This window comes from Anopheles arabiensis, chromosome 3 (assembly GCF_016920715.1).
Source record: "Anopheles arabiensis isolate DONGOLA chromosome 3, AaraD3, whole genome shotgun sequence".
Classification (NCBI taxonomy): Eukaryota; Metazoa; Arthropoda; class Insecta; order Diptera; family Culicidae; genus Anopheles; species Anopheles arabiensis.
The window spans coordinates 24918823-24946430 of NC_053518.1; the positions used below are offsets into that span (position 1 = coordinate 24918823).

Genomic DNA, 27608 nt, shown 5'->3' on the forward strand with positions numbered 1-27608 from the left:
AGATTAAATTGATTCCGCGCGATTCACTCGAATGTCAAAGGGTTCTTCTTCTTTGGCTCAACAACCGATGTCGGTCAAGGCCTGCCTGTACCACTTATGGGCTTTTGGCTTTCAGTGACTAATTGATTCCCCCCATAGCAGGATAGTCAGTCCTACGTATGGCGGCGCGGTCTACTTGGGGATTGAACGCATGCATGACGGGCATGTTGTTAAGTCGTACGAGTTGACGACTGTACTACGAGACCGGCTCGTCAAAGGTCATGGAATGTCAAAGAAACACTGAAATCTTTTCTTCCGAATCCACGTGTACAACATTTAATATTTCAATTACTGTTACCCACCGTGGAAAGATCAACACACGTGTTTTTTTTTTATTGATAAGTAATGGCATCAAATACAATTAAACGATAGAATAACATTTAACATTTATTGCTAAGCTATACTAAATGTCGTGTGGAGCACCCGAAAGAGGGTACGTCCCTCGATTCACTGGACAACACACTTTTCCCCCCTCATTGACGAGCCATCATCCGTGGCGCTGGGCGTCAGTGGTCAGTGTATCATAATTTCACAATTATCAATCGTTTTTTGACCACCAACTTAGCGTTTTAACCCGCTGCACTTAACAAAAAAAAATCAATCAAAACGGCAAGGGTCTCGGCGCATCGACATGTTCACATAAGCAAATCGCACCAACACTAACAACCGTGGCTTTGCGCAACCGAAACTGTGTTTGTGGTCGGACTTTTACAGGACCGTGCGCGCATGTGTCATAGTGTGCGTGTGCGGCTCAAATATGACAGCTTCGGCGACACCGGTTCGTAGGAGCTCGCGCAGCAGCCAGCCATCAGATAAAGGCAAGATCCCGAAGCGATAGCATCGGAAAAGGCAAGACTCTACCTCATAAAACAACGTTGGAGAAAAGTCATAGCAAGATGGAACACGCTCAAGGTAAGCCATAAAGTGGAAGACGATCGACAACGTATTGTGCGATTAGTACGTTTTGTTTGAAGTGTTCTGTGGGCGATAGTGTGTCCATGTGTGTGGTTTGCGAATTTAGAAACCAATTGCGCATTTCTAACGACGATTTTACCGATGGCAGTGCTATATTGTAAGACGCTTTGTAAATGCATCCAGCATGAGGGATAGACAAAGACTGTGGCATTAGTGGTGTGCATTCTTAAACAAATTGTGATAGTTTGAATCACAAATCGAATTACTCCGTTGTGTAGTGATGTATGTATGATCTTAAAACATACCTTTGTGTGAAATATGAACCGTATAGATTTTTGGTTGTGGTTTGGTTTCATCCGTTGAGTTGTGTGTTATTTGTGTAGGGTCGTTATATTGAATGTAAATACTTGGATACCGTTCGCCCACCCAAAACGTACATTTTTCGGAGCGACTAAGTTCTTTAAAGTATTTTTTGTTTTGTTTTGCGGGTTTGAGCTGGTTAGTTATTGTGTATACTAATAAGCTCAATATAATATAATCGTAGTATAATTCACATAGGGTGCTACAAGCGCGTGACACCAATCAAACTGAATATCTAGCACTTTCAAACCAAGTAACAGAATGTAATTGCATTTACCCGCATAGCTCTTAACGTTTGTGCCTTGTTACATCATATTTATTGAAAGTTCGGTTAAACAACTTTTTTATTACAAGCAGCGCGAACAGATCGTACCGGAACGATGTGAACGAACAATACTAGTTACGTGAGTCGCATCATGTCATGTGAAATATATTTGCGTAAAGAAACTTTAACAATAGTACCTATATTACCAAGTGATTACCGTATATGAAAAACCGTATATGATGCAATGCAAATGAATTCAGCAGAATAGCTATACATTAAAATTATTTCGGGCTAAATGAAGTATTAGATGAGAATAGAAACTTCTCTCATATAGAATGAATTGTGCAGCACACACCGCAAAGTGTTTTGAAACCCCGTGAACTGTAGGTATTGCCTTTGGATATGTGTTATTTTGTGAGTTTAGAATTTTACTTCAATTGGGATAGTTTATTTTCGATTCTTATTTAGTGATTGTACGGTATCGTTGTTTTGGTTGAAAAAAAACAGAAATTTGGTTGGCACTCATTCTAGTTGAAGTGCGATCAATTCCATCGTTTAGCGAATATTTACAAATCCACACAGAGCTAGTAATATTTCTATAAGTAGGTAAATTAAAATTTTAATCGTGAGGCAAATAAAAAACAGAACGAATCATCATTCTACTCACTGGAAAATTAAGCCAAGCGCTTATAATAGTTTTTTTAAATACTCAAAAGACATTCAAAATAATAGTGTAATATTTTATTTTCGACCCCTTTTTATGCTGGCTCGATACGAAAAAAATCAGGCATTGACACATTAAAAGATACTCAGCTACTTTCCCAAACTCGATCGAAGAGGAACGATAGTTGTAGTTGCCTAGATACAACGGTTGCTTTAATTGATTTCTTGAGTATCCTGGTCAGTTATGCGTACAATATGGCAAAATGTTAAAAAAAACATCAAAGGAAACCATCATTTTATGTCATTCTGATAATCGCTTCGATCATTCCCGAATTCGATCGAATTTGTGAAGGTGGCTGAATTACTGCGCGGGGATAGTAAACAACAACGAAATTTTTGTAATGTGACAACATTAATCAGAGTTCAAGAAATGATTCCAATTTTTATAAATACATCTTTTTGCAGTGAACAAGCTACAAAGCATCATTGAAAAGAAACGTGCAGTGGTACCTTGCAACACGCCTCAAGTAATATCGCCTAAAAAGAAGGAAACTATTTTTCTGTCAATGCACGAAGCAAACCCCTTGGAGACATCGATAGACGAAGAGTTTAAGATGACTGTACTCGGACGTGACGCGTCTCCAGCAGTTGATGAACACGTACAGACTGTGTCTACAGGACCAAGGGTTAAGGCACAGCAGTGCGCTTTTTCATCAAGACACTCTTCCGAAATGGGTGGTTATATAGCAGAACCAAACAGCAATGTAATTTGTACAGGCCTTACAACTGAAGCAAAATTGTTCGATAATGATTTCCCGAATAATATCATTATTACTGATTCAATCGTAAACGACGCAAACTGCTTGGGTTTACATAACAATATTCATACTACTTCAAAAATACCAGCAGAGAGCACTTCTGTGTCGAGCAATATTGATACAGCTCCAAAGGTAGCAACAACAACCCACCCAAGCACAGATGCAACAAACGATTCTTATGTCAGTATTGGTTCATTTAATGTAAAGAACTCAGACTGCACTAGGGTAGAGTCGAATAGTGATTCGAACATTCAAGCTACACCATGTTATCCAACTGATATTGCAGTGGTGCGCCAGCAACCGACCAATGTATTAAACAATTGTTCAGCATATGCTAGCGATACCGAAGACAATTTTTTCTCCAACCTATCAACACAAGCACAAGATCATGTACAAAATGAATTTGGTTCTGGAGACGACAGGGCGTTCAGCACTATCTCTAATGATATTGTATTTTCTTCCCAGAGCAACGACGACAGTTACTATCCAAAATCAATAGAACATGATTCTTCGGATTCCATAAGCACTGGTGCTGAGAAAAGTGATAGCAATGTAGGGCAGCACACAATAGGCACGGAGGGCTTTCGAATAAATATAAATTTGGATTTAATTGCTACAGAAACTTGTTTGCGGTGGATCAATTCTGACAAGGAAAATACTCGACAAAAGCTAAATCTCATGCAATGTGGTACCGAAATTCTGAGCAAACGGTTCAATTTGCACCACAGTGAATGTTCAAAGCTGTCTCTTTTATCATCAATAAAAAAAATTGGTAACATAAATCAGGACAGTCAGGATAGATCATCAGATCAAATTAGAATGAACCCCCTTTCTGATGGAGCCAGTAGTCCAAACATGAGTAGAACTTCGACAACACCAATCGATCAAGATCAATATATTCAATCTTGCACACAAAAATTAGAGAAAAACAAACTAAATATAGATATCATTTCTACCATAACATGTTTGAGGTGGAAAACCATTAACGCAAATTCTACTCCGCTACAACAAACTCAAGCAAGATTGGCCAGAAGAGTATTAAAAAAACGTTTCAGGTTGACCGACAGTCAGGCATTTAAATTAACGATAGCTAACTTTAAACAGCTGGTTGATAACAAAGCTTCAGCTTCTGATAGGAATGACAAATTATCCTTAGGCAAAGCATTGCTACCGCAAATGACGAAACAAAAATCGATCACAGATGGACTCAGTGTAGAAATAGGCCAGTCCGCTGGGAAAAGAAAAACAAACTCAGTAAAAACCAGAATATTAAAGCGACGTAAATCAGTTTCTTTTGTAGACTACACTTTCGCTAGTTCTGATGAAAACGATGAGGTTCTTAAGGAAGTGGATAATAAAAGTAGATCAGCGCGAAAACGTATATCTGAACTGCAACAGGATCCTGATTGGCGCCCATCTCATCGGCATAAAATCCTGATTGGCGCGGCAAAGGATTCTGATAGCTCAGATGAAACTAGATCAGATGATTTAAGTTTTGAGCATGACCAACATGTGCCAAACTATCAAGGAAGAACAACGGTAGAGTCATCACCTTCTAGCTTTGATAATGACGATCTTGAGGTAGCAAATAGTAATAATGGTGATTCAACGACCTTTCCAATTCGTTTGTTTGAAGATGACGCATTACTCAGCCAAAATATGGACCTGGATGCGAAAACAAACCCAAGTAAACCTACTGTTGCATCTGCTATGTTCACCAAACAAGAAAATTTTACACGCGATCAGGTAGATGATGAGGAAACAATTAATCAAACAGAGAAAAGTACACTAGCGACAAAAAAAGTCCGTAAACCAAAGTATGACTGTCCCGAGGCTGACTTTGATACACCTTCTTCTTCTTCCATCGAAACTGATATGTCGATATGTCAGGACGTTAATGCAAATGCCAACTGTTCAAATCAATTTCCTAAACAAGAGGATACAGAGAGCCAACAACCAGTTTGTTCAACACTATCTGCTTCACCTGCATTATCAAATACGAATCAGAATTATACAAAACCACAACTGGATTCATTGTATGTAGCTTCATTCGACGATACCCTTGACGTTAATGCTACTCAAAATGCTACTAACAACATAGAATCTCAACATACTTTAGATGTGGACAATAGTACACATGCCCCGGTATTATGTGAAGATGCTTTAGGTACTACATCTTGTGAGAGAAAAGATTCCGGTAACTTTAACGATCATTATCAAGCACAAAACCATGATCCAAACCAGACAATTAGAAGAACTTTTTGCACTGTTGCTGTTGATCATCCATACGCACACATTGATACTTTATCGAAAATGGATACGCAGCAATCCCAACTGCCTGCTTTGAAAGCTGTGTCTAGCACAGCAAACAAAAATGAATGTGTTAAAAAAGGAGCAGCAGAAACTACAACCGGAAACATCAGTGTCGTACTGTCGGAATCAAAAAATAAGAAGCCCAATAATTCTCATTTTGTAAATAAACATATGATCTACACAGATTCTGTAAGCAAACCGACGATAGAGTCAGAGCTATTGACAACTGCGAATCTTACAACAACTGATAACTCCATCACTTCCGCTCAAGACAACGAATTAGGAGTTGCGCAAGCGAAGAAAAGATATCGTATAAAGCACACGGAACGAAAGCAAAACCTAGAAACTAGCAAACTTATTCCGACAAGCTCACCAACGATGCCGCCTAAAATTAACATTAAACCCCAAAACAAAAATATGCCCAGTATACCCAACCGCCCAGTTTCATCTATAAATTTCTTATTTTGTGAAAACGTGACTTCTAATGAAAGAATGAACATGCCGTATAAAAGAATGCCTCGTTTGAAGTACACGGCGTGTAAAATCACAGGCGCAAAGGATCCGACTTCATCTGCAACCAACGACACGCTAGCTTCTGGTGACAGTTTGTCAGATTTTGTTATTCATGAAAAACTTACTAAAAACAATCCTGCCATTAATAGTGTCATTACCACACAAAACGCTGACGTAAGCATGGAAGGAAACGTGAAAACGAAAACACCAACAACACAACCGATAGATAACGTTTCATTCGTGGTACAGGGAATCGAGGCATCTATTAAAACAAATCTACCCCCCTCTAAAGAAAATATGTCTAAAAGTAGCGTACAAGTTGATTCGCGATGTACAGTAGCTGCTCCAAAAACTGCAGGAACATCTAGGTCTATTGATTCCTGCCAGTTATTAAGATTGCAACCGATAACGTGCGAATCAAATAATGAACCGAACAATTCGACGACCAATAGTTTGACTCAAATGTCATCTCCTCCAGAGGAAAACTTAAATGTAAATAACTTGCACAGCCCGTCACTAGCTGAAGCAAACGTAAAAGAAATACCATGTAACAACATGCAACCAACAGTTTCAGAAAACAGACAACGTCACATATCCGTATTGGTCACCGATAAGTCCGAAAATTGCCATGCAGGTTCAAACCTTCTCTCAGACAAAATTGCTAATAATAACCCACAAGATGCTAATCTAGACAAACAAAGAAACGAGTCTGAAAACAATTCAAATCCACAGCAACCCCAGGAAGAAAATATTAAGTCACATGCAAATGCCAGAGAAAATTATGCAAAAGTATGCACAAAAAGCCCGAAATGCATATCTGTGTCTGGGAAAGACATACATGTAGATTCAATAGTATGCACAGAAAAAATAACCTGTAATAGCACACAAAGCTCAAAACATTCTCTTTCAAGCTTGCGTAGCACCGATCAAGAGAAAAATCCGGATCCTCGATCTATGAAAAGGAAGGCAAATTCAGAACAAAATATTATTGGTAATAGTTCAAAAGTACCAACAGCGCTTGATAAAAATTTACTTACAATTGTAGCCTGTCCTGAAACTATTTTACATAGCTCACACGTAGGTCCTAAATTACCCGTAACATCTACTACGAAATGTACTAGTAGCTGTAAACAAACTTGTCTCGCCTCACCGACGCTACCATCAATATCATCAGAAAGCAACCAAAAAATTCTTTCCTCTGATGACATTTCAATACAAAACCCTTCTCTTTCAAAAGAGAACGTATTTATTAACAGCGTGCAAACCCTGCATGAAACAAACCCAATAGTCGAAGAAATGTCAAAGAACACTAATGGGCAGAACATATCAGCTCATGAAGATTCTACAACTTCCTCTAGAAACTTTACAATTAATAGCTTCCAGTGCTCAGAAAATACACTTCCGTATAAGAAACGAAGGCTCAGCTTAATGCTACCTCTCACCCCTACTTCCTCGAATACATCGATAGAGCAAGTTACAAGATTTACGACAAATTTAGCATCTCCGAACAATATTTCAAGCAAAAGTTCAAGTCAATCAGGTCCAATCCAAACTACGGAATCTGCATTGAATATCGGTGGTGCAGTAAGAAATAATATTATAACTTCTTTTAGAAACACACAAACACATCCTGATACAATACATCCTGATGATGCATTGCCATTGAGCCACGCCAAATTCAGCCCACTAACACGTCGACAATCTCTTGATATTTACAGTCACAGTCAGTTTATCCCAGAAATACAATCAAGACAACGGCAATGTTCACACTTTCTTCCCCAAGTACTGTCTAATATATCCAATAACAACAACCATTATGAAACTACAGCTGCAAGTTCTTCTTTTGATAGGGCGTTGAAATTACATCAAAACCCAACGATTTGCTTAGATCTACTTACTGTTCAAAACACATCTGATCAACTACAGCTTGATATTAATGAATTTCAAAATGCGCAAAGAGCAACATCAACTCCACTCACTAATTTATCACGGACAACTTATTCTACTCAATCTTCAGATCACTCTAACACAGATCATTCTACAAGTTCTCGTCAACCACAACACTCAAACACGAATACGAGTTCAAAGGCGAATGTGGAAAGAATCAAACCCAAACGAAGGCGTGACAGAAAGCGTAATCAAAGGAATATTGACACATACGGTTCAAACACACATCAAACAACAGAACGATCTAAAAAACGATCTGATTATGAAAATTTCCGTGTACGAGATGATCGAATGAGAGAAACTCCAAATAGTATTCTTACACGTCGAAAATCTGTAGCCACTTACACTCCAACTCAATTTGCGCAGCAATCAACGATACGACAGAGAAGAAATTCAGTCTACAATTCCAATGTACTGTCCAATATATCCAACAACAAAAACCATTATAAAACTACAACTGCAAGTTCCTCTTCTGATAGGGCTCCAAAATCACATCAAAACCCAAAACTTTGTTTAGAACCGCTTACTGTTCAAAACACACCAGATCAACAACAGCGCGCGAAAGATTCGCAAAGAGCAACATCAACTCCACGCACCAACTCATCAAGAACATCTTATTCTACTCATTCTTCAGATCAATCTATCACAGATAGCTCTCATGATTCTTGTCAACCACAACGCTCAAACACACCTTCTGTGAATCTGGAAAGAAGCAGGGCCAGACATAGACATGACAGAGAGCGTAATCAAAGGAATACTGACACATACGATCAAAACAGAACAGAACGATCTAAAAAACGATCTGATTTTGACCATTTCCGTGTAAGAGATGATCGAATCAAAGAAACCCCTAATAGTATTCTAACACGTCGAAAATCTGTAGCCACGTATTACCCAAAACAATTTGAACTGTACAATATATCCATCAACAACTACCATTATGAAACTACAGCTACAAGTTCCACCTCTGATAGGGCTCCAAAATCACATCAAAACCCAAAACTTTGTTTAGAACCGCTCACTGTTCAAAACACACCAAATCAACAACAGCGCGCGAAAGATTCGCAAAGAGCAACATCAACTCCACGCACCAACTCATCAAGAACATCTTATTCTACTCATTCTTCAGATCAATCTATCACAGAAAGCTCTCATGATTCTTATCAACCACAACGCTCAAACACATCTTCTGTGAATTTGGAAAGCAGCAGGGCCAGACATAGACATGACAGAGAGCATAATCAAAGGAATACTGACACATATAGTCAAAACAGAACAGAACGATCACAAAAACGATCTAATGATGACAACTTCCGTGTACGAGATGATCGAATCAAAGAAACTCCTAATAGTATTCTAACACGTCGAAAATCTATAGCCACGTACACCCCAACACAATTGGCACTGTACAATATATCGATCAACAACCACCGTTATAGAACAACAGCTACAAGTTCCACTTCTGATAGGGTGCCGAAATCACATTTTCCTAATTCTCGTCAACGACGACGCTCAAACACATCTTCTGTGAATATGAGAAGAAGTAGGAAAATGCGTGGTAAACGTGGTGGCAGAAAAGCAAACCGAAAGAGATAAAATTCAGTCTGCGATTGCAATGCAATTATATTTATCACACTACGTGTGTAATAGGCATTCGACATCAAGCGTCACAACAGCTTCGGCTAAGTTTCCAAATTTGTGTCCAGACGCAGCCTTTCCCTCAGCTGCTCAACCAGCTCCCTAACAATGACCCTAACATGACTCTAGATGCACAATATTTCTCATGGTAGCTCAACGTAAGACAAACATTTAACTGGTACAGAGCTCGCTTTCTTCAACCATTCTCCTTATACCTCAATTCCAACCTGGCTTTACCTTAACTAAGGATTGGCTATCCGGCTGCGTTTCACTGAATAAAGTCTTTAAAGCCTGTATAGACCGGCAGGTCCGCGTATGACGTTTACGCCAAATAGAAGAAGAAGAAGATCTGTTTTCTCAGTTTTTAATCCAGAAAAATAATATCATTTATATCAAACTATTTTCTTACATATTAAATACTGTTCCTCTGGAACTTGTCTCATCCGTCGTTGGTAGCTCGATCACTAAACAAGCATTCATTATCAACTGTTACTTTAAATACGCTTTTATCTTGAAAATCTTCTGTATGCTTCAGGTGCATTTACCTTACCTTGTAAATAAATGAAATGTTACGCAACGGCGATTCAGATAATGTTAATAGAAATTCATTTTTTATGAGTTAAAATGTCAATTCAACAAACAACAACACAGACAGTTAGAGATTGATAGAGCCCTTTTTAGAAACACTTAGAACTAAGCAAAAATCTGTATTAATAAATAGCATTATTTTGTACAATCTAAATTGTATTCTTATGTAACAGTAGAAAGCACCGAAACAACTATGTACACAATCGTAAGTATCAAAAATGAAACCTTATCTTAAGCATATCAAAATTCTTCTTCCTTTCAAAACGCTCTACTAAATCGTTTCCGAAGATGTTAGCTGACCAGCATGGTTCGTTAGCAATATCTCCGCCTGGTGTTAGTAAAACCGCTTATCTAAGCATTAAAATTCTAATTAAATTATGGATGCTAGCATCCGCTTTATCTCGGGCGTCCACCACTCCATGGGCACCGTAGGACCCTGATAACCTCCCTCCCTCCCGCTGTGTGGTTTGAGGTGTGGAATGTAGTCTGCCAACGAACAAATGGGCTAGAGTTGATCCTATGTAAGGACAAATATCTCTGAAGCACCTCCCGACCTTCCAAACCTATCTACTGATCATAACACTACCAACCAATAGACCACCCTTTTAGTGTTCACCAAGAAGTCGGTCAACTTTCTTAAATGCCCCCATCGTTTGTCCTGCTGTCCCAAAACCTTGCAAGGTGCTAACGTTTGGTTTCTTCGTCGCTCGAAGAGAAGAAGCTGGCCGGCCGGTCGGTCATCTCTCATCGTTACAAATCAGTCTTGGCACGAAGCCTTTATCCCTTAAGCTAAGCCCCTCTAGATTAGCTGAAAAGGAACAACGGAACCAACTTTGCTCATCCTCCTTCTTCCTACACAAGCACTTTTGCAATCTTTGCATCACCAGTCTCGAGAAGTGGGGGTTCTCTTCATCCCGACACACGTTTAAAACGACACGTTGCAACGTATGACTTTCCGTACCATACCACCGACCACACTTATCCTGTGGTGTTCGTAAAGTTCTCACATTTTTCCTTCAAAGATACTCATCTCCTTCCATCGTTCGGTAAAACTCAAAATTGAAATTAATAGTATGTACTCATAAGTCCTACGACAACCCAGCCGTGTAGTGGTGATCTTTCCTCGAATGGTACACTCTGGAGCTCCCAAAATGGAGCACAACCCTGCCCGGTGACTTATGTAGGGTAAATGTACCAATAGTGGTGCAATTTGTAGTGGTACCGATGTGTTTTAATGGATTTAAAGTGTTAGGAAGGATAATTTCTGAATATTTTAACACATAGCAATTGGAATATGTTTTATCTACGCAATCACAACCATTTTTATCATGAAATACATCAAATTTACGAAAAAAATACAAATTTTTGTGACTGCTTCGTTGTACCTATAATGGGGGTATGGTTCCTATAGTCGTCGTATTGTGTTCCTATAGTGGTGATAAACAAAGATGCATCAAAAACGGTGTATAATAACAATGAAACTTAGTTTCGAAGCTGTTTTCGTATGAATAGCAAGGATTACTGCCATAATATAGGTTTCTTGCGTAATTTGATCGTAAAAAATGTATAAATTTGATCAATGAAACTATTGACTAAAGTACTGCATCACACCTGTCATCAACCTACACCCGGAAGAATGTGATTGATTTGAAGTCAAGTTTTCATTCAGCCATATAAGCGAATTTCGGCCTGTTTTTGGTAAATTACCTACATAAAACTCATTTCTGTTGCTTATTTTAGTGAAAACAGTACGACATGTCAAAAATTTCCCCGAAAAAATCTAAAACGACCTTTTTTTATTGATGTTATAACTATAACCACTATAGGAACATGCCTGTTTTGTGTACCTATAATGGCACTATGGTAAAAAACACTTAAAAATGCATAAATATGGTCAAAAGGCAAATAATTTTAGTAAAACAATAACATTACGTAACAGTTATGTTGAAAAACTAGTAATTGCGTGGTTATGTGGTCGTTTAGAACGTTAACAGAAAAATGAGTATCGTTATGAAATCCTAAGGATTTTAGAAAAATGTTGACACATTTAACAAAATAATGGATTTTTCGGTAACTGAGTAACGGAATGGCCCCATTTAACTTTTAAACCCTTTGTAAAAGGCTGAAGAACATTTCACACTAACTTAAATAACTTAATTACTTGTAATTTGCCGTATGAACCGCATTTTAGTGCAATACCACCACTATTGGTACTACCACCACTATAGGTACATTTACCCTATCTCTGAATCAATATGTTTACTCAACTGAAAGATATCGCAATGGAGCTGGGAAGCATTTTGCTGATGCAAGACGTCAAGCGGAAGGAATAGAACCACAGCATAACGTCAGAGTGGTTCTGAAGACATTTGCATGACATTGCTTAGTCGGCAAGAGCAACAAAACATCGCTGCCTATTCTATGCTTATGCCTGTGTACAAACATGCTCCAAACGGTTTTGAAAAATTTTAACACATGTTTGCCTGATACATACTATCGTGCAAATTAAATTTAAAAAACATGTTTCAATGGCATTACATATTGCTGTTAAAATCAGTTAAATTGCAAAAACCCTTGTTTCTGCACGAGTCATAGAAAAAGGCCACATACATTGGCTTAAGACACTCCATCGCTTATACATTTCTGGTAGCCTTATCTTCATTTTTTTTATAATTATTCCTATCGTGTAGGAAGGATATGGAAAATTTAACTACGCCTTGAGACTCGATGCAATCTTTCCCTTGTTCATTACTCTGTGGACAACCCCCACCCGATGCAATGTGGACAAAGTGAGCGCGTTAGAAGGCCAAAAAACATAGTGATATATCCAGCATGAATTGAAACCTTGCCGTTGTCCCTTTCATGCCCTTGATAGGATGTATGGATGCGTTTTGTCCATTTCAATAAATTTAAAAGAAATCAAAAGTAGTTTTGATTTGATGGTGAAAAACTGCAATGCAAATATGCATTAAGTTATGCAATTTCCAACCAATTTGTATGCATCTTACGGAGCTTTCGCAACGACTGAGAATGTTCACTTTGCCGGCACTTATCAGACAGCATGCTAACGCGCCTGCATCTAATATTCTCAAAACACCTCCCTTAATCTCAACCCACCCTATCCCTCTCATCCGCGCCCCACCGTTCTTCACGCTTCATACTAGCGATTGTGGTCGAGCTTTTGGCCAAACACACACCAACCAACCACCACTATCGCGCAACGATCAGCCCACGGACACGCGGAAAGACGGGGCAAGGGAAATGAAATGGGACGGCGTAACGAAAGCCGGCAATGTATGACCGGTCCCGGTGTCTTGGCTGGCGCAAGATAAAGACGATAGAAAGTAAACATAATTTATATATGAAGGAAATGGGTGGAAAATGTTCACACATACGTACGTGCGGACGTCGGCAGTAAAGGGACGACGGTGGGGCGGAACAGGGCAGGTTGGATGCAAGTGGGCCAGAGGCGGCGGCAGGAGAGTGGAGAGAGTGGTATGCGTGTGGTGGTGTACCGAAATGGACCAGCGTCTGGGGAAGGATCAAAGCGAAGGCCAGCCCGGCTCATATCAGCATCTTTTGCTATTGCACACGTGTGCTGGGTGAGCGCAGGACATGAGCCGACATGAGTGCCGGGAGAGGTATTGTTCCCACACACAGGCACTTGCCCACACATGTACACCTACGTACCCTGGCCGAACAAGTGATAGGGTGCTGCTGCTGCTGCTGCCGCTGCTGCCTTTAAGTGCCGATGAGATAAGGCTTCTTTTGCTTTCCTTTTCTTCAACGTCATCTCCGCCGTGTTTGAAAACACCCCCGGTGGCCCAAAATGTCACTGGCGGAGGGTTTGGAAGGGAGGGTGGGAGAAACGGAGGCTAGCAACTCCTTACTTAGAGCAGCTGCCGTTGGTTTAGGAGGCAAATCCTTGAGTGAAGAAAAAGGAAACTGCCTCAGACAAAAAGGCCTTCCCCTCCCCCCACCCACGTGCTACAACAAACCCCCACACTTGTAGGTGAGAGTTGAAGTTAGTCCGGGACGGGAACAACAAACGCTCCCGAGTGCCGGCAGTGCCTGCTGCCGTTTTTGCAGTCTCCGGCCCGGTTTCGATCAGAAGTGGGCGATACGCCTTTCAGACCAGGCACCAAAACACACAAACACACACATACTCGATGGCAGCACACACACCGGAAGCTGCGGTGTCATATTTGAGAATGCGGGCCAAAGCAACCAGGCGGACAGCGACGAAGATGGAAGGGGGAAAAAGGTTTTCTTCATTTATGGGATGGCTAGAAGACAGCGATTCATCGCTCCAAAAGGAATGGAGAGCTAGAGCTACGGCATAGGGGGAGGCATTCAAAAATATAAAATTAATGGTTTATAAAGTTTTTGGAAAATATAAACCTGTGTGGCCCGCTTCTCTTATCGTTCACTGCCCGGGCGCCAAGACATCATTGGAGGAAGATTGGGGGGAGGTGGAAAAGCATGATGTGGTGGTGTGGCGCATTATCAGTAGTCTTGCGAGATGCCAACTCACAGTCTCCCCCAGATTTGTCTCAACCCCTTCCTCTCTCTCCCTCACACACACACACACACACACATTTGCATGCATGTGTGTAGTCAAATTTTGCAACCGAAGCGTACTGTACTGTAGCCCTTATGGCCTGGTAGAACGGCAAAAGGCCAACTGTCTGGCAGAGATATGCACATCCTTTCTCGTGTGTGTGTCTCCGCCTGTGAGGGTAAAACAGAGAAGCAGCCCAACCCGCTCCAGCTTCCAGCTTCCCATCACCGCACACTAGAGCACGGGCAGCACCGACACGGACTAAACGGTTCCCGTTTTGCTGGGAGGAAGAAGTTTTTCTTACTGAGCCAGCGCATTCCTGCTCTTAAATATCCTATTGGAACTCGCGCACCATTAGGGTGGCGTGCGTTTAAACAGACAACGAACGGCGGCGGAACGTGGGCACGCTTCCTCCTCTCTATTGCGTCTTAAAACTCGCAGAAGGGGTTAATCAGCGGATATGTTGACGATGCATAATGAAGTGTGAAAAAGCGTGTGTGTGTGTTGTGTTCCTTGGGGTTTTGGGTCTTCGGGGACCGAGCGACGATGGCTCTAGCATTTTATTTAGCGCTACTGGTGGCAGGAGTAGCACCATCAGCACGTCAAGAAATGGCGCCAAAGATAAGACGATTTTGATGGGAGACGATCCACTGCACGGCAGCGCATTAAAAGGCTGTGTGTATCGTTATTTATTATTATTTTTGCCTTTTTGCTCAACGAACCAACACGAATTCATCTTCACACAGACACAGTACTCTGTACCTGTGATCATCACTCTGTGTACTTTATGTGTGTACATTTTCATGTCCCTTATACTATGCAATAATAAAATATGATTTGCACGAGAAAAAAATCACTTCGATCCTAAAAATGTGCGAATTGCGGACACTTTTCCTCTGCGTTTGTCTATTATTTGTGCAATATCAATGAAACCACACGCAGCAAAGAGACATTACGTCGCACACTTCAAACATGTTTCCAAACATTTCATTTCTTGCCAATTCCAACATTATTAGTAGCATCATTACGATGCTTAACACTACGTTTAATTTATTACCAATGTGCGCCTTCCGCGCCTCGCTAGCCTCTTGTTATAAATCCCACCCCGTGAAGGAGAAAGGAAGGAATGCTTTTGTATCCATACACAGCCACACACACGAGCGCGCGCCCCATTGGTAATTTACATTCTCGCACACTTTAACGATTATTAGCGTATTAACGCGCTCCAACGCAACCACAGCAGCAGTCGACACCGCCAGCCACCCATCTCGAAATCGTCCCCCCGGAAACGGCACGCACGACCCCCCCCCTCCCACCTCTCAACCATGTCGTAGACTCTGGTTTGATGATGAAGTAATGATGAAGCCGCTTCTCGCCACGCGCCAAGCAGCGCGCGCGTTGATGGCGCACTGTTAAACTTTTACACCCAACCCAAGCAGCTACGGACGGGAATATGGGATGCGGTGTGTGCAGCTTGGCTTCCGCCGGCGTATAAATAATGGCCGAGAATGTATCATTTTCACGACGGATTCTCCTGTTGCCGCTGGCTGGCTGGGCCGATAAGGGAAATTGCGCGCAAGCTTCGCCGTGCCCCGTGGGGCCGACGATTGATAAAGAGAGCAAGACGGGGTGGCGGTTTCGTATCTTGCCGTGTGTTGATGCCCGCAAGCGAAGGTAAATGAATCATAAGACATCCTCTCTCCCTGGTGGGATGCTTGAGAGGGCGAAGACGCCCGATGGTGCTGTGGACGATAATTTATTCCCGCCGCTCTTGGGTGATGATTTTTACATTTACATCCAATTACGGGCCCGCCAGCATAGGCAGCGTCGTGTTTGAATTTGCTTCCGCGGCAGTAGCATCGTTACTGTTTTGGGTTATTTCGTTTGCCTGAATTGATCATATTTTGGGCTTGATACGAAAGACGACTGATGCTGTGCCGCATGAAAAAAGCCTGTTGCTGGTTTTGTTATGACGTATTTTACAATAAACGCAATAAACAAACTATAATCGGCACCAAACCCAATCAACATAAAAATGCCACATTTCAATAAAACCTAACATTTTACGAATTCCAGTGGACAGTCAATATTTACACTGTCCGCCATCAAATAGAACCGGAAGCAGAAGCAAACCTCTCCATCCGCTGTATTAGAAAATGTGTTCGACGAACCGATGGTTTGCCTCGGTTTGAAGGGTATGGAGATGTGCACACGCAGCGGAGCACAGATTATTTATGACGACGGCACACTATCTCGCATCAAGATGCATGGAACAAATTTATGATACACATACCCACCCGAATACTACGGATGGACCATCTTTGCCAGCTTCAGCAGTCTGGCTTGTCCAATCTCATATCCCCGACCTCTGGGCATGGGTCCCTTTTTGGATGCGTTCGCCCGCTATCAGTCTCGAGACACCTTGCGTTGCGATGCCTTTATTCGTTTCCGAACGCAACGGCCCATAATACACCGCCGAAATTGATACACAAAGCAGGAGGGACACAAATCGCTATGATTCCGATGATTTCGCCGAGATTTAAAATTTGGCCTTCGTCCGGGTGTTTATCTTGCGCTTCAATTTTCTTCCAGTGGCCATGCTAATTTTTTCACCCCGCGAATAACTCAACGAAAGAAGTTCAAACTTATCATCTACTTCATGGTTTTTTTATCATCTTTTAAACCCTTCTGGTCCCACCGATGTAGCCAATAAAAAAACAAGCCAATAAAAATATGGCATAAATATTAAATCCATCTTTCCATCTTCGGGACCCTTCAATCCATCTGCAGCCGAATCTAGGCCTGGCCTGGTAAGTGAAGAATCAGGACAGCATGAAGACGATTGAAATTTCCCAGCTCAAACAAATGGTGAACAACAACGACACCCCATTGGAGTACAGCGCAAGCCTTCGGTCCGCTCGGGCCACAACATCCAACCAGACCAAAAAGTGGAAGCAAAAGGCAACCCGAAACCGATGCGAACCGATCGTTAAACGTCACTCGTGGCAGCCGATGAGTGTTGTGTGCGTTAAATCAAATTAAAACACACAAAAAAAGTTATTACCATAATCGTCTGGGTAAAGCGGGGTAAGCGCATCGAGCTCTTGAAACGACACTTTTTTTAGCTCTGTGTTTGTTGGCCCGTCTTATGCGAGCAAAAAAAAGGCAAAAGACGAAATAAAACATAAAATCCTCCACTGTGTCTTCCGACCGTATGGATGTGGAAGGGTTTCTCGCTGCACGTGTTTGGCTTTATTTTTCTTCGTTCTCTTTCGTCGGTGTACTTTCCTTATGTGCCCTACGTCTGTGTCCAGCCGTTGTTTGCTGATAACGGCACGGATCGATCGGCGCTCATAGCTCACCCCAGCTATGACAGGTTGGGTGATTGAATTTCCGCATTATCACCATCGTGACCGGTGAATAAATCTAATCGGGGGTCCTTTTTTGTTTAAGTTTCGTGCTCATCCGTATTAAGCCGGCCAAATGTTTAAACTTGAGGGCGTCCGTTGACTTAAACGGGATGCGCGCGTACACTACATTTCACCGCAAAAATATGCAAATCAATCTTGGCCCAATCGTTAAGGGTAGCATCTTGAACGGAACTGCTTATTTATGCTCAATGTCTTGCTACGTTTCATGTGCTAAACAACAGCAACAGCAAGTACGTCATACAGTTCTTCCTGGCAGTTTGGTCTGCTGTGAGGAGTTAAAAAAAAGTTTTGAAATGGCACTTAAAATATGGGGGTTATTAAATATATTATTAAAGCCTTCGTTTTTTACGAACGCATGTTATTGTTATATTTTTTTATTTCCGCGACGCCACACTGACGGACTGTGGGTTCATTAGGCAACCCAATTGTAGTTGCATGCAACGCTAACACAACGATTCTTGAGAATATTTAACACAAACTCGCGCATCGGCTAGTACACAAAGCTCATCGAAGACCTAAAGATAAAGGATTTTTATTACTACCCCTGTTGGATATGTTGGTGTCCATCTTTTGGCTTCCCTCTCTGGCTCCCTTCTTCCGCTATACGTGTCGGTCGGTCAAAGCAAACAGCAAACTAACACTGCCATTGAAAAAGAATCACAACAAACCCAAACTTCAACTCATAAAATAACTAATTAAAAACGAAGACGTTAAATTTCATTCTCCATTTCAACTGAACCATAAATCGATCGAGAACACATCCACATTCCTTAAAAGTGGCTACACAGCTGAACAAAAAATGACGCCCCGACTTAGTGGAAGGCTTAAGAATGCGACGTAGAAAATAATAAAATAAATTCATTTCTTACACCCAATGCTAGGCTGCAAAACAACTGCGATTGCTGCTGCGGACATCAGTTTCGCTCGGCACCCAAAAGAATGTAAATGTGAAGAAAACATTTTAGCCCGCAGAGCAGGCTTTGTACCGACGGACCATCTTTTGGGAGCACTTTAAAATTGCCAAAAGTTAGCAATTATGGTTTTATTATTTCATAACTAGCTTCGAAATTAGAACATGCATTCCAGAACACTTTCCAAAAACGTTGACCCCAGTGTTTGTGCCTCTTTTTAAGCACCTCTTTAGCAGACCTGTAGAACAGAAGACACCGACGACGCCGTAACATTCCACTTGGACAACACACGGCAATCTCGGCATCGGCACAGTCTTCCGGTGCAACCCGGTTTCTGCCCACCCTGAGCAAATGAGCGTAAAAATAAACGGCCAACCGAGTGGCACCGCTCTGGCGCGACAATGCCGGACAAAACATATGCTGGATGGATCGGTGGATGGATGCTCGCAATATGCAATTTCACCCCATGCCAGTAGTGATAGTCGTCATTTGTTTATTCAATGCTTTATTTTGAAACTCTTTCCCGGGGAGCACGTGACTAAGATGGTTCGCCACACTTTCAAGGCAATAAAATCCATTGAGCGTTTGGTTGCGTGGGGTTTTCTCCATGTGGTGCCATGTGGGCTGGATTGGTGTATAAATAATTTTTGAAAATAGTAAAAAAATCATACGGCGGTCGCGGTACTGATGAGACATACACTGAACTTGTACCGTCAAATAATGAGACCGATTCGGTTTATTCAAACCAAGTGTGCGAGAACAATTTATTTTTAATTTTACGACCTGACGATTCAAGATGTTCCAATCGACACACGCTAAGTTGGACCAACTTATTGAAATTCACGGAAAACTCAACGATCATAACGACATCTAACGAATGGTTCACATGTTAAAGGGTTGTGTTGAGAGCATTACTGTCTCGCAAGATTTTCTGCAACCTTGTGCATTTTTTATATTGTTTAAGGTAACGTCCCAGCCACCCAGCATTATCCCTAAATCCTGCCCTCATTCTCATGTTACCCCAAACCTCCGTTCGCTTCGCTTGCCCATTGTCCTGCGTGTGTGTTTTGCTCATGCATTGCGCCAAAAGCCACCCAAAATCTCCCTCGCGAGGACGGCAAGCAAAGTCCCCAAGTCGCCAAGATAACAGGCATCAAAAGAGGGGCAAGAGGAGGTACAACCTGGTTGGGATGAACTAAACGAAGGTACACACACAGACAAAAAAAACTGCCAACCCAAGCGAAAGCGGACGCGAATTGCAACTCATAAAAATTAAGGATAACGTCCCGATAACGCAGGTAGCGTTTTTAAATTTACATCAATCATAAAGCAAACCGCACATACACTCACGCGGCCTACCATCTATGATGGTAGGCACATACACACACTGCTACACTACTAGGCGACATAAAACAGTCCAAACAGGGTGACCGTTTGGCTTTTTTTTTTGTGGTCCATACTCCTTCCCTCCTTTGCAGGCAAATTTTATGCGAAAAAATGGGAAGAAACGCTGGATAACCACAGCCGTGGAGAAGGACACCGTGTTTGTTTTTGGGGTATGAAAAATATTTCACCTTACAGGGGCTGCGGCGGCGGGCCAACGGTTGAGGAACTGCTGCCGTGTGCGGTGTGCGTTACTCTTTTTTTTACACCAACATCCAAAAAGCGTGCGATAACGTACAAAATGGTGTCTCCCTCGTCGCAGCGGTACGGCACTGTCGCGGGCATGGCTTCGTTAGATCCGCGATCGCAACAACCAACCAACACAGCCAAAAAAAAAAACGGGGACAGAAACCACCGCGCCTGAGTGTACAAGCGCGGGGCCAGAAACTGCTGAGCGTTGAATGTTGCTCACGTTAGCAAACTCGCCACGACCCGATACGGCCAAAGCTAATGCAGTGGAAAGAATCGCGGTAACGTTTTTTTTTTTTCTTCTCACACAGGAGAAAAAACGAGAAACTTTGAAGAGCAGCAGCCATGCTGGATGCTTTTCCGTTGTGTAAAAATAGGTGTTAGCGTTTACGTCGTCCGTTTTTTTTTATCGGTGCATTAGCGACAATGTTTCACTCAGTTCGCGTACATCACACCAAAATGCAATGCGAAATTGCAGCAGCTTCTAAGCTGCGTCTATAAAAAACTAACACAAGCCCTATCGTTGCCGTTGACCTTTTCTCCCATTTTCAACCAACGATCACTCTATTGCGTCCACAGTAATAAATGGAAATGTTTAATTGCTAGGCGTTGCTTGCGCCGATATGATTTACATCCTAGGGCGGTGCGCTCGTTTGCCGTATGCGCCTTTTCTCGCGCGCACAGACCACAAACCCAAGGACCGCTGGCACTGCCGTTGATTTGTGTAAGGTTATTCCAATCCCGATAACGACCGATTTCTTCGCCCAGACTCAGACTCTCCGCAGCAGCGACGGTATCCTAAAACGGCGAAAATAATGAACCTTGAAAAGGCTTCTAGCCGCAAACCTAGCTCCTGCTCTCGCCGCCTTCATCGTTTGCATTTTAGCTGCCGATTTCATTTCACGGCCTGTGCAACACCCGTTCCGTCACCCCCAACCCCCCCGTCCACCAGTGCATTCAAATGACAATTATGAATTGGAAACAAATTTCCTGCGCGCGGGATAACATTGAATGCGCACTGGCCGGAGCTCGCTGCACCAGGGCGGCCGGATGAAAGAGCATAAATAATAATCTTAATCTTTCGCCCTTCGCCTATGGCCAGGAAGAGCAGGTCGGTGGCCTTCGCCGTATCGCGGCGATCGCGGCTTGTTTTCCCTCTTGGTTGGACGGGCTGTGACAGCTTCTTTTCAAAGGCAGCAACCTTAGGGAGCGTTTTGTTTGATTGGAAGAAAACTGTGTGAGGGTGTACATGTGATCGTGTTTGTGTTTTTTATTTTTAATCTGCAAGTAACAAAGTTCTAGCCATTGCCTTTCGGTAGTGTGTTTTATCAACTTGAAAAGAAGATCGTCGTTGTGATACTCTCTCTCACACACACACACACAGGCACACACTCCCGACACATGACAACGAAACAAATTCGATCGAGCGCCATCTCCTTTTGCGATCGTATGAAAATTGGTCGCGTTTTTTGTCATTCTCCATCGTTTCGCGGCAGTACTTTGGCCCCTCCCGTGTGTGTGTCCATTGTAAGAAATACAGCTACTAACGATAAGAAACGCACAGAAGGTGCTCCGTTTCGCGCAACGAACGAGCGCCGAAATGGACAGCTGTATGTGGTTCGTTTGGCAGCGCAACCAACTCGACTTTGAGGGTCGTAAATTAAGGTGCAGCGCCAAGTAAGCAGCAGCGCAAAGAGGCGAACCAACTCGTGAAGTGCCGTGACTGTACCGTACCGAATATGGTGGGAGGGTGGGAGCATGCGATAGTTCTTCTTGGCTGACGCAACTTGTACTGTGTGCAAAACATTAGAAGTCAATATTCCATCCATCCCGTAGCAATGCCATGCTCGATCTTGTTTAAAAAAAGAAAAAAAACACCTATGAGGTATGACACCATGAGCGTTAATATTCAACACTCTTACTCACAATAAAGTTTGCTTATTCCTTCCATGTTCCTTATTTTCCACTTCTTATAATTTTCACTTCTTCTCACTAAACGTCATTAAGAAAGATAAGTTCGCTGTTGAAATTCAGCATAACTCGATTTTTTTAGATGTTATTATTATGTTCGGTAGAGTAAACCCCAATCCTACAACAATCCTGTATATATTTTTTTAATGATTTTTTAGATCCTATGCAATTTATAGAACTCTGACACAGTAAATATAAATGGTTTTTTTATATTTTTCTTTATAGGTAAGTTGAACATCGAATATGACAAAATGGCTAACATTATGATCGTCGCCAGTACAACATACTATTCCGAAAGATCATTAAAATATGCATCATTCAAGTAAGTTTTTTTTTAAGTTGCAGTCCTTAGGAATTTGTTTGCTTTGTTCCACCAAGTATACAACAACATGAAACTAAATTTAAATGCTTGTGAAGCTTGCGTGTGATAAATGTAACATTGTTTTCATAATCATAAACAGCAAATGCATTTGTACGCATTTGCATACGAAAATTGTGTTTGCTTGGTCAAAAGTAGCTACCCAAAAGTTGGCAGGAAAACTAAAAAACCCAAAAAACAAAGATAACAAAAAAACCTCTATTCATACACTTTCCAGAAAGTCGATTGGTTCGTTGCACCATATCACCGAGAGCTTTAGGACGAAAATAACCGAAGGGATTGAGATCAACAATCCGTTTCTCCTTTTCCCGTCGGTAGCAACCACAATGCAAAAAAAAAGTTCATGCATTTTTCAAACTCTCCAGCCAGCAACGTATCTAGCGTTGCAGGCTGCGAAAACCCAACACAAGAGACGAGACCAATAGTTCGTCGTAGAGTTATCTGCCCTTTTCCAGAAGGTGTACACTCCCGCTGATGCGCTACGGATGAGCTGGTGTTGATTGAAGCATACGTAAACACAGCGCAACGCAATACGAGACACACACACACAGTAGAGGTTGGTCGAAGAAGCATAAACCCCCAGAAGCTGTGCTCTTTGACCAAGAAGAACGCCCGTAGAAAGGAAGGATTCGGAAATGAATATTTCTCCGTATCGGGTGGTTTTGTGGCTTTTTGCTTGTTCCAGGCAAACGCTTTTTTTTCTACACCATCTCGTACCCGTGATGATGATGGCGGTGTTGGGTAAAATCGAAGAAGAAAATGTCCTCCATCACACAGCAACCACACAGCAACCGCGCCGGTGCACATGGCAGAACTGCCCCCCTTTAACTGATCAGCAGTTTGGTGCAATGGAAAAAATGCGATCCAATGCTTCTGGTAATCGAAAAGGAAGAGAAAGAGAGATCGTTGAAGCAGCAACGAAAGTGTAGCACAAAATCGCCCTGGCATAAAGGAAATGTCAGGCGAAAGATTGATAAGCTGCACCGGAACGGGTTTAGGGCAACAGCGGGCACGAAGAAAACCCGCAACCTCTTCACGCAAGATCGCACGTTCTTGTACGGGAAGCATCCCGGTTGCCAATGCGGGAAGGATGTACATATGCATACTGGCATGGTTATGCGCTCTCGGACACACACACACTGTTTGTTTTTGTTTTGTGGGAAAAAGTGCACGTTTTTTTCCAAAAAAGAGTATCTTCCACAACTTCTCCAAAATTGCGTTGTGGACGATTTACGTTCCCACACTCGAGGCCGAACACCGATTTTCACCACAGCCTGGCAAGAAGATGCGTTGTATGCGCTTTAGCTTCCCACTTTGGTACGTGTGTGTGTTGTTTTTCGTGCGAGCTGCTGGCTCTAGGGCAATAAAATAGATCTTAAATTCTTTCAACCCAGCACACGCTAAAAGATGGTTCTCCGTTCGTTTGCATAGAGACCCAAGTGTTGCGATGAACCATACTCATAAGGCTCAATGCACGCACAGCACAACTGCGAGTATCAAATGAAAGCAATAAAATTACGCACAAGCATCTTGCGAATGTTTCGCTATGACGACGCCTCACAGTAATGTCTGTGAACATAAAATTCATAAAGAAATCTGTAAAACTATAACAAGAATACACTTGCAAGCGAATATCAAATACTCTGTGCTAGTTAAACACAGATCTCAACCGTGAGCAAAAATAAATTTCTTGAAAACTAACTTTAAAGAGATACACACCCCGATCAATCCTCGGATGATTATGCTATTGGTTTTCAATTACCTTAGTTTTATGAATACTATCATCATTACACAAAATTTGTTTTGCTTTCTTTATAATATCTACAAACATTTTTAAATTATGTAACAAAATGATGTAACAAAGAAGCTTTTTGCAAAATTTATAACACGAACAAATACTGTGGAAATGCAAATAACAACGATGAGCAACAAAAAAAACAAAAATCGGTAAATCTCAACAGCCGATATCCCCGCACGTCGAAGGTATATTTATTGTCCTAGCCGCATTTCCGCATCATCGCACCGGAATGGCGCAAATGGAACTGTCTCAAAGCTGTCACCGGTTTGATGGAATGACCATTGCTCTCACCTTCCCCGGGCATTTTTTTTTATTTTCCTGCTTCTGCTCGCGTTCCATTTACCAAGCGCAGGAACAACAGGAGAATGCTTTCAGACTCGTTTCGGCCCCGTTGCAAAACGTCTCGCAGTTGCCAATTCTTAACGTAACGGAAGCAAAACTCACACTTTGGCAGGGCGCGCAGAGCGCCCGAAAGAAGTAATCGCTCCGAAGAGTGATTCATTTCCATTTCCAGCAAATGCTGCACACCGAGCTGGAAATGGTGCTTCGTTTTCCGTTCAATATTTTACAGTGGACCTGTACACAAAAAAACGAGCAATGAATAAAAAAGCTACCAGAGAAATGGGTTTGACTTTCCATTACGCGTGCTAGATGAACGAAATAAATCGTCTCAGTAAACTAACACACACACATACACCCGGTACTGGTTGTCACACATGTTGCAGTTGACGCATTGGAGTTTGCTTATCCGTTGGTTTTCTGCTGTGTCGAATATGCACTAAATTCTGATCGATTTCTGGTGCATTTCAAATGTCCTTCTTTCCTTTGACGCGCTGGCTGCTGACACGGTGCTGGAAGGAAATTGAGATTTTTACTTCCCTTCTAGACAGAGGACTCTTTTTCCATTACATCTCTTTCCATAAAGCTACGAAACAGTCTTGCCTTTTAAAACCAACAAAACGCTCTCGTTGAGCGCAAAGAAATGTAAACCTTTCAAGGCAATTTTTTTGTCCATGAACTCATTCGCAGCTTTCTCATATGAAGAAATTACCCATACGTATCTATTGCTATCTCAACCCTTCAATAAATCCATGCACATTCAAGCAGCTTCTACCTAAACGCTTACCGCTAATAGAACCGAGCAAACCACCCGCAATACGCTGTGTCAAGGTGTCCTTCGAAAGGGAAGAGCCAAAGGTCGAGAAAATGAATAAATTTTACTATCAAAAATAGATTTGCATACAATTTCGTAACGCTCTATGCCAGTGAAACCATTGATTTGCGGGGAAAGGAAGCATAGAGAAGCATTAAGAGCAATCAATGGGAGGAGAAAACGATAGTCACACATTAATCCTTGGGACTTTTTTGTTGGCTGATTTGTTTGAACTATCTACACCAAAAAAAAAGAAGAAAACTAATGCATTTGAATTGTGATTTTATACGTGTGTGCTTCACGGTTACTCGTACACATACTGTCTTTGGCACGGGTAATTTATCCTCCCGCAAAGCTGTGAACTGGCGTATGGATTTCATTAAATTATCGGATTTATTTTAAGCTAAAGACGAACCGCGTTCGTAAGGCAAAAGGAATGCGCGCTGAACAGAAAAGCGTCAGAGCGTAATTTTAGCTAGAAATGTAATAAAACGAGCAATAGTGAAGCTGTAGCAAACTTATCGGAATACCATTTGGGCCACACCGTTCGTCGGTTTAACGTGAAGATAATTTAGCAGCCGCTTAAAACCTAATGACCATAAATATTCACATCTGGAGACACGTCGAAATTGGAAGAATATTGTCGCTGCTTTTTTACAGTACAATCTCATGTATAGAATTTCAACATGGCAATGATTTCTTGTATGGCTAGTTTGGCTAACAAACGTGCAAATATTTTGTACACTCAAATTGTAATTTTTCGTTTAAACGAGATTGTTTTTTGATAATCTCTTTCTTCATTATCATGAAATATGTATTACAGTATTATAAATAACGGAGCAGACAACCGGTCAAGCAAAGCCTAGAGGCTAATCTATTTATACTTTAACAATCGAACTAAACAATACAAACAACAGTAAAAACAACGTTTGTATGCTAAAGCAACTTAAATCAATTGTAAAATTGACATTTTCTGCTCATCAACAAGCTCTCGCAGGTTATACAGGGTTTTTCAAGAGTTCTCATAGCTGTGGGACACTTTATTGACTTTTTCTTAAGTAAATTTAACTTAATGTAACGAGAATTGGACTCTAAAGCACCTTTGTTGGACAAATCCAATTGGAATTTCCAAGGAGCCTGTCTAAAAAGGGTCCTATAGAGTCCAATTTCCATCATATGAAGTTCACTTCGCATAAGAAAGAGTCGAGGAAGTGTCCCACAACTATGAGAACCCCTGGAAAATCCTGTAATAAGGTAATATTAAAACTCCTCGTCTCCAATATTTTATCCCATAAATTGTATAACAACACCTGAAAAAAATCCCAATCATCTCTTACGAGTGTCAAAAACTTGTCAACATCTTACTTCCCTAGTGCGCACGAGAGGGAGAGAGAGAGAGAGTTACACGGCATAGTCTCGTCATGCAATCACAGACACATGTCGGTACATTTTTACATAAGCAGAGAAAAATAATGAGCTACATCTATTCACCCCATACTCCCGCCCCAAATGGATCGGACCATTCGGCTCTACAAAAAGCACAAATCTTGACATCTTGGGCTAGAAGAAGCGTGGAGAACTACACCCGGTACGGTCGCAAACAAACACACATACACACACACGGAAAGGGACACACAATCTTCGACTGTGTGAGGTTTCACCGTCATTGGCTTGGAGGAGCAAACAGAGCACACCACACCAGCTTCGGAAGCA

General features: G+C 41.7%; 2 protein-coding genes and 1 long non-coding RNA gene across 9 annotated transcripts in view; 2 read left to right on the forward strand and 1 right to left on the reverse strand.

Moving 5' to 3' along the window:
* LOC120899675 (zinc finger protein ush) overlaps positions 1–27608 on the forward strand; it is a 134557-nt gene that overhangs the window by 89782 nt on the left and 17167 nt on the right. Inside the window, exon 1 of one of the 7 annotated variants that reach the window (XM_040305785.1) lies at positions 22801–22887. The exons of the other annotated variants lie outside the window; for them this stretch is intronic. Within the exon in view, the coding sequence (XP_040161719.1) occupies positions 22875–22887 (13 nt within the window). The 5' untranslated portion in view covers positions 22801–22874. Of the gene's footprint in view, positions 1–22800; positions 22888–27608 lie in introns of those variants that run through there. 7 annotated transcript variants of the gene reach the window in all.
* LOC120899681 overlaps positions 1–27608 on the reverse strand; it is a 61770-nt gene that overhangs the window by 29284 nt on the left and 4878 nt on the right. The gene's annotated exons all lie outside the window — the stretch shown is intronic.
* Positions 75–9808, forward strand: LOC120899674. Its single transcript, XM_040305777.1, has 2 exons — positions 75–951; positions 2708–9808. The coding sequence occupies exons 1-2, from the start codon at positions 936–938 to the stop codon at positions 9427–9429; spliced, it is 6738 nt and encodes a 2245-aa protein (XP_040161711.1). The 5' UTR covers positions 75–935; the 3' UTR covers positions 9430–9808.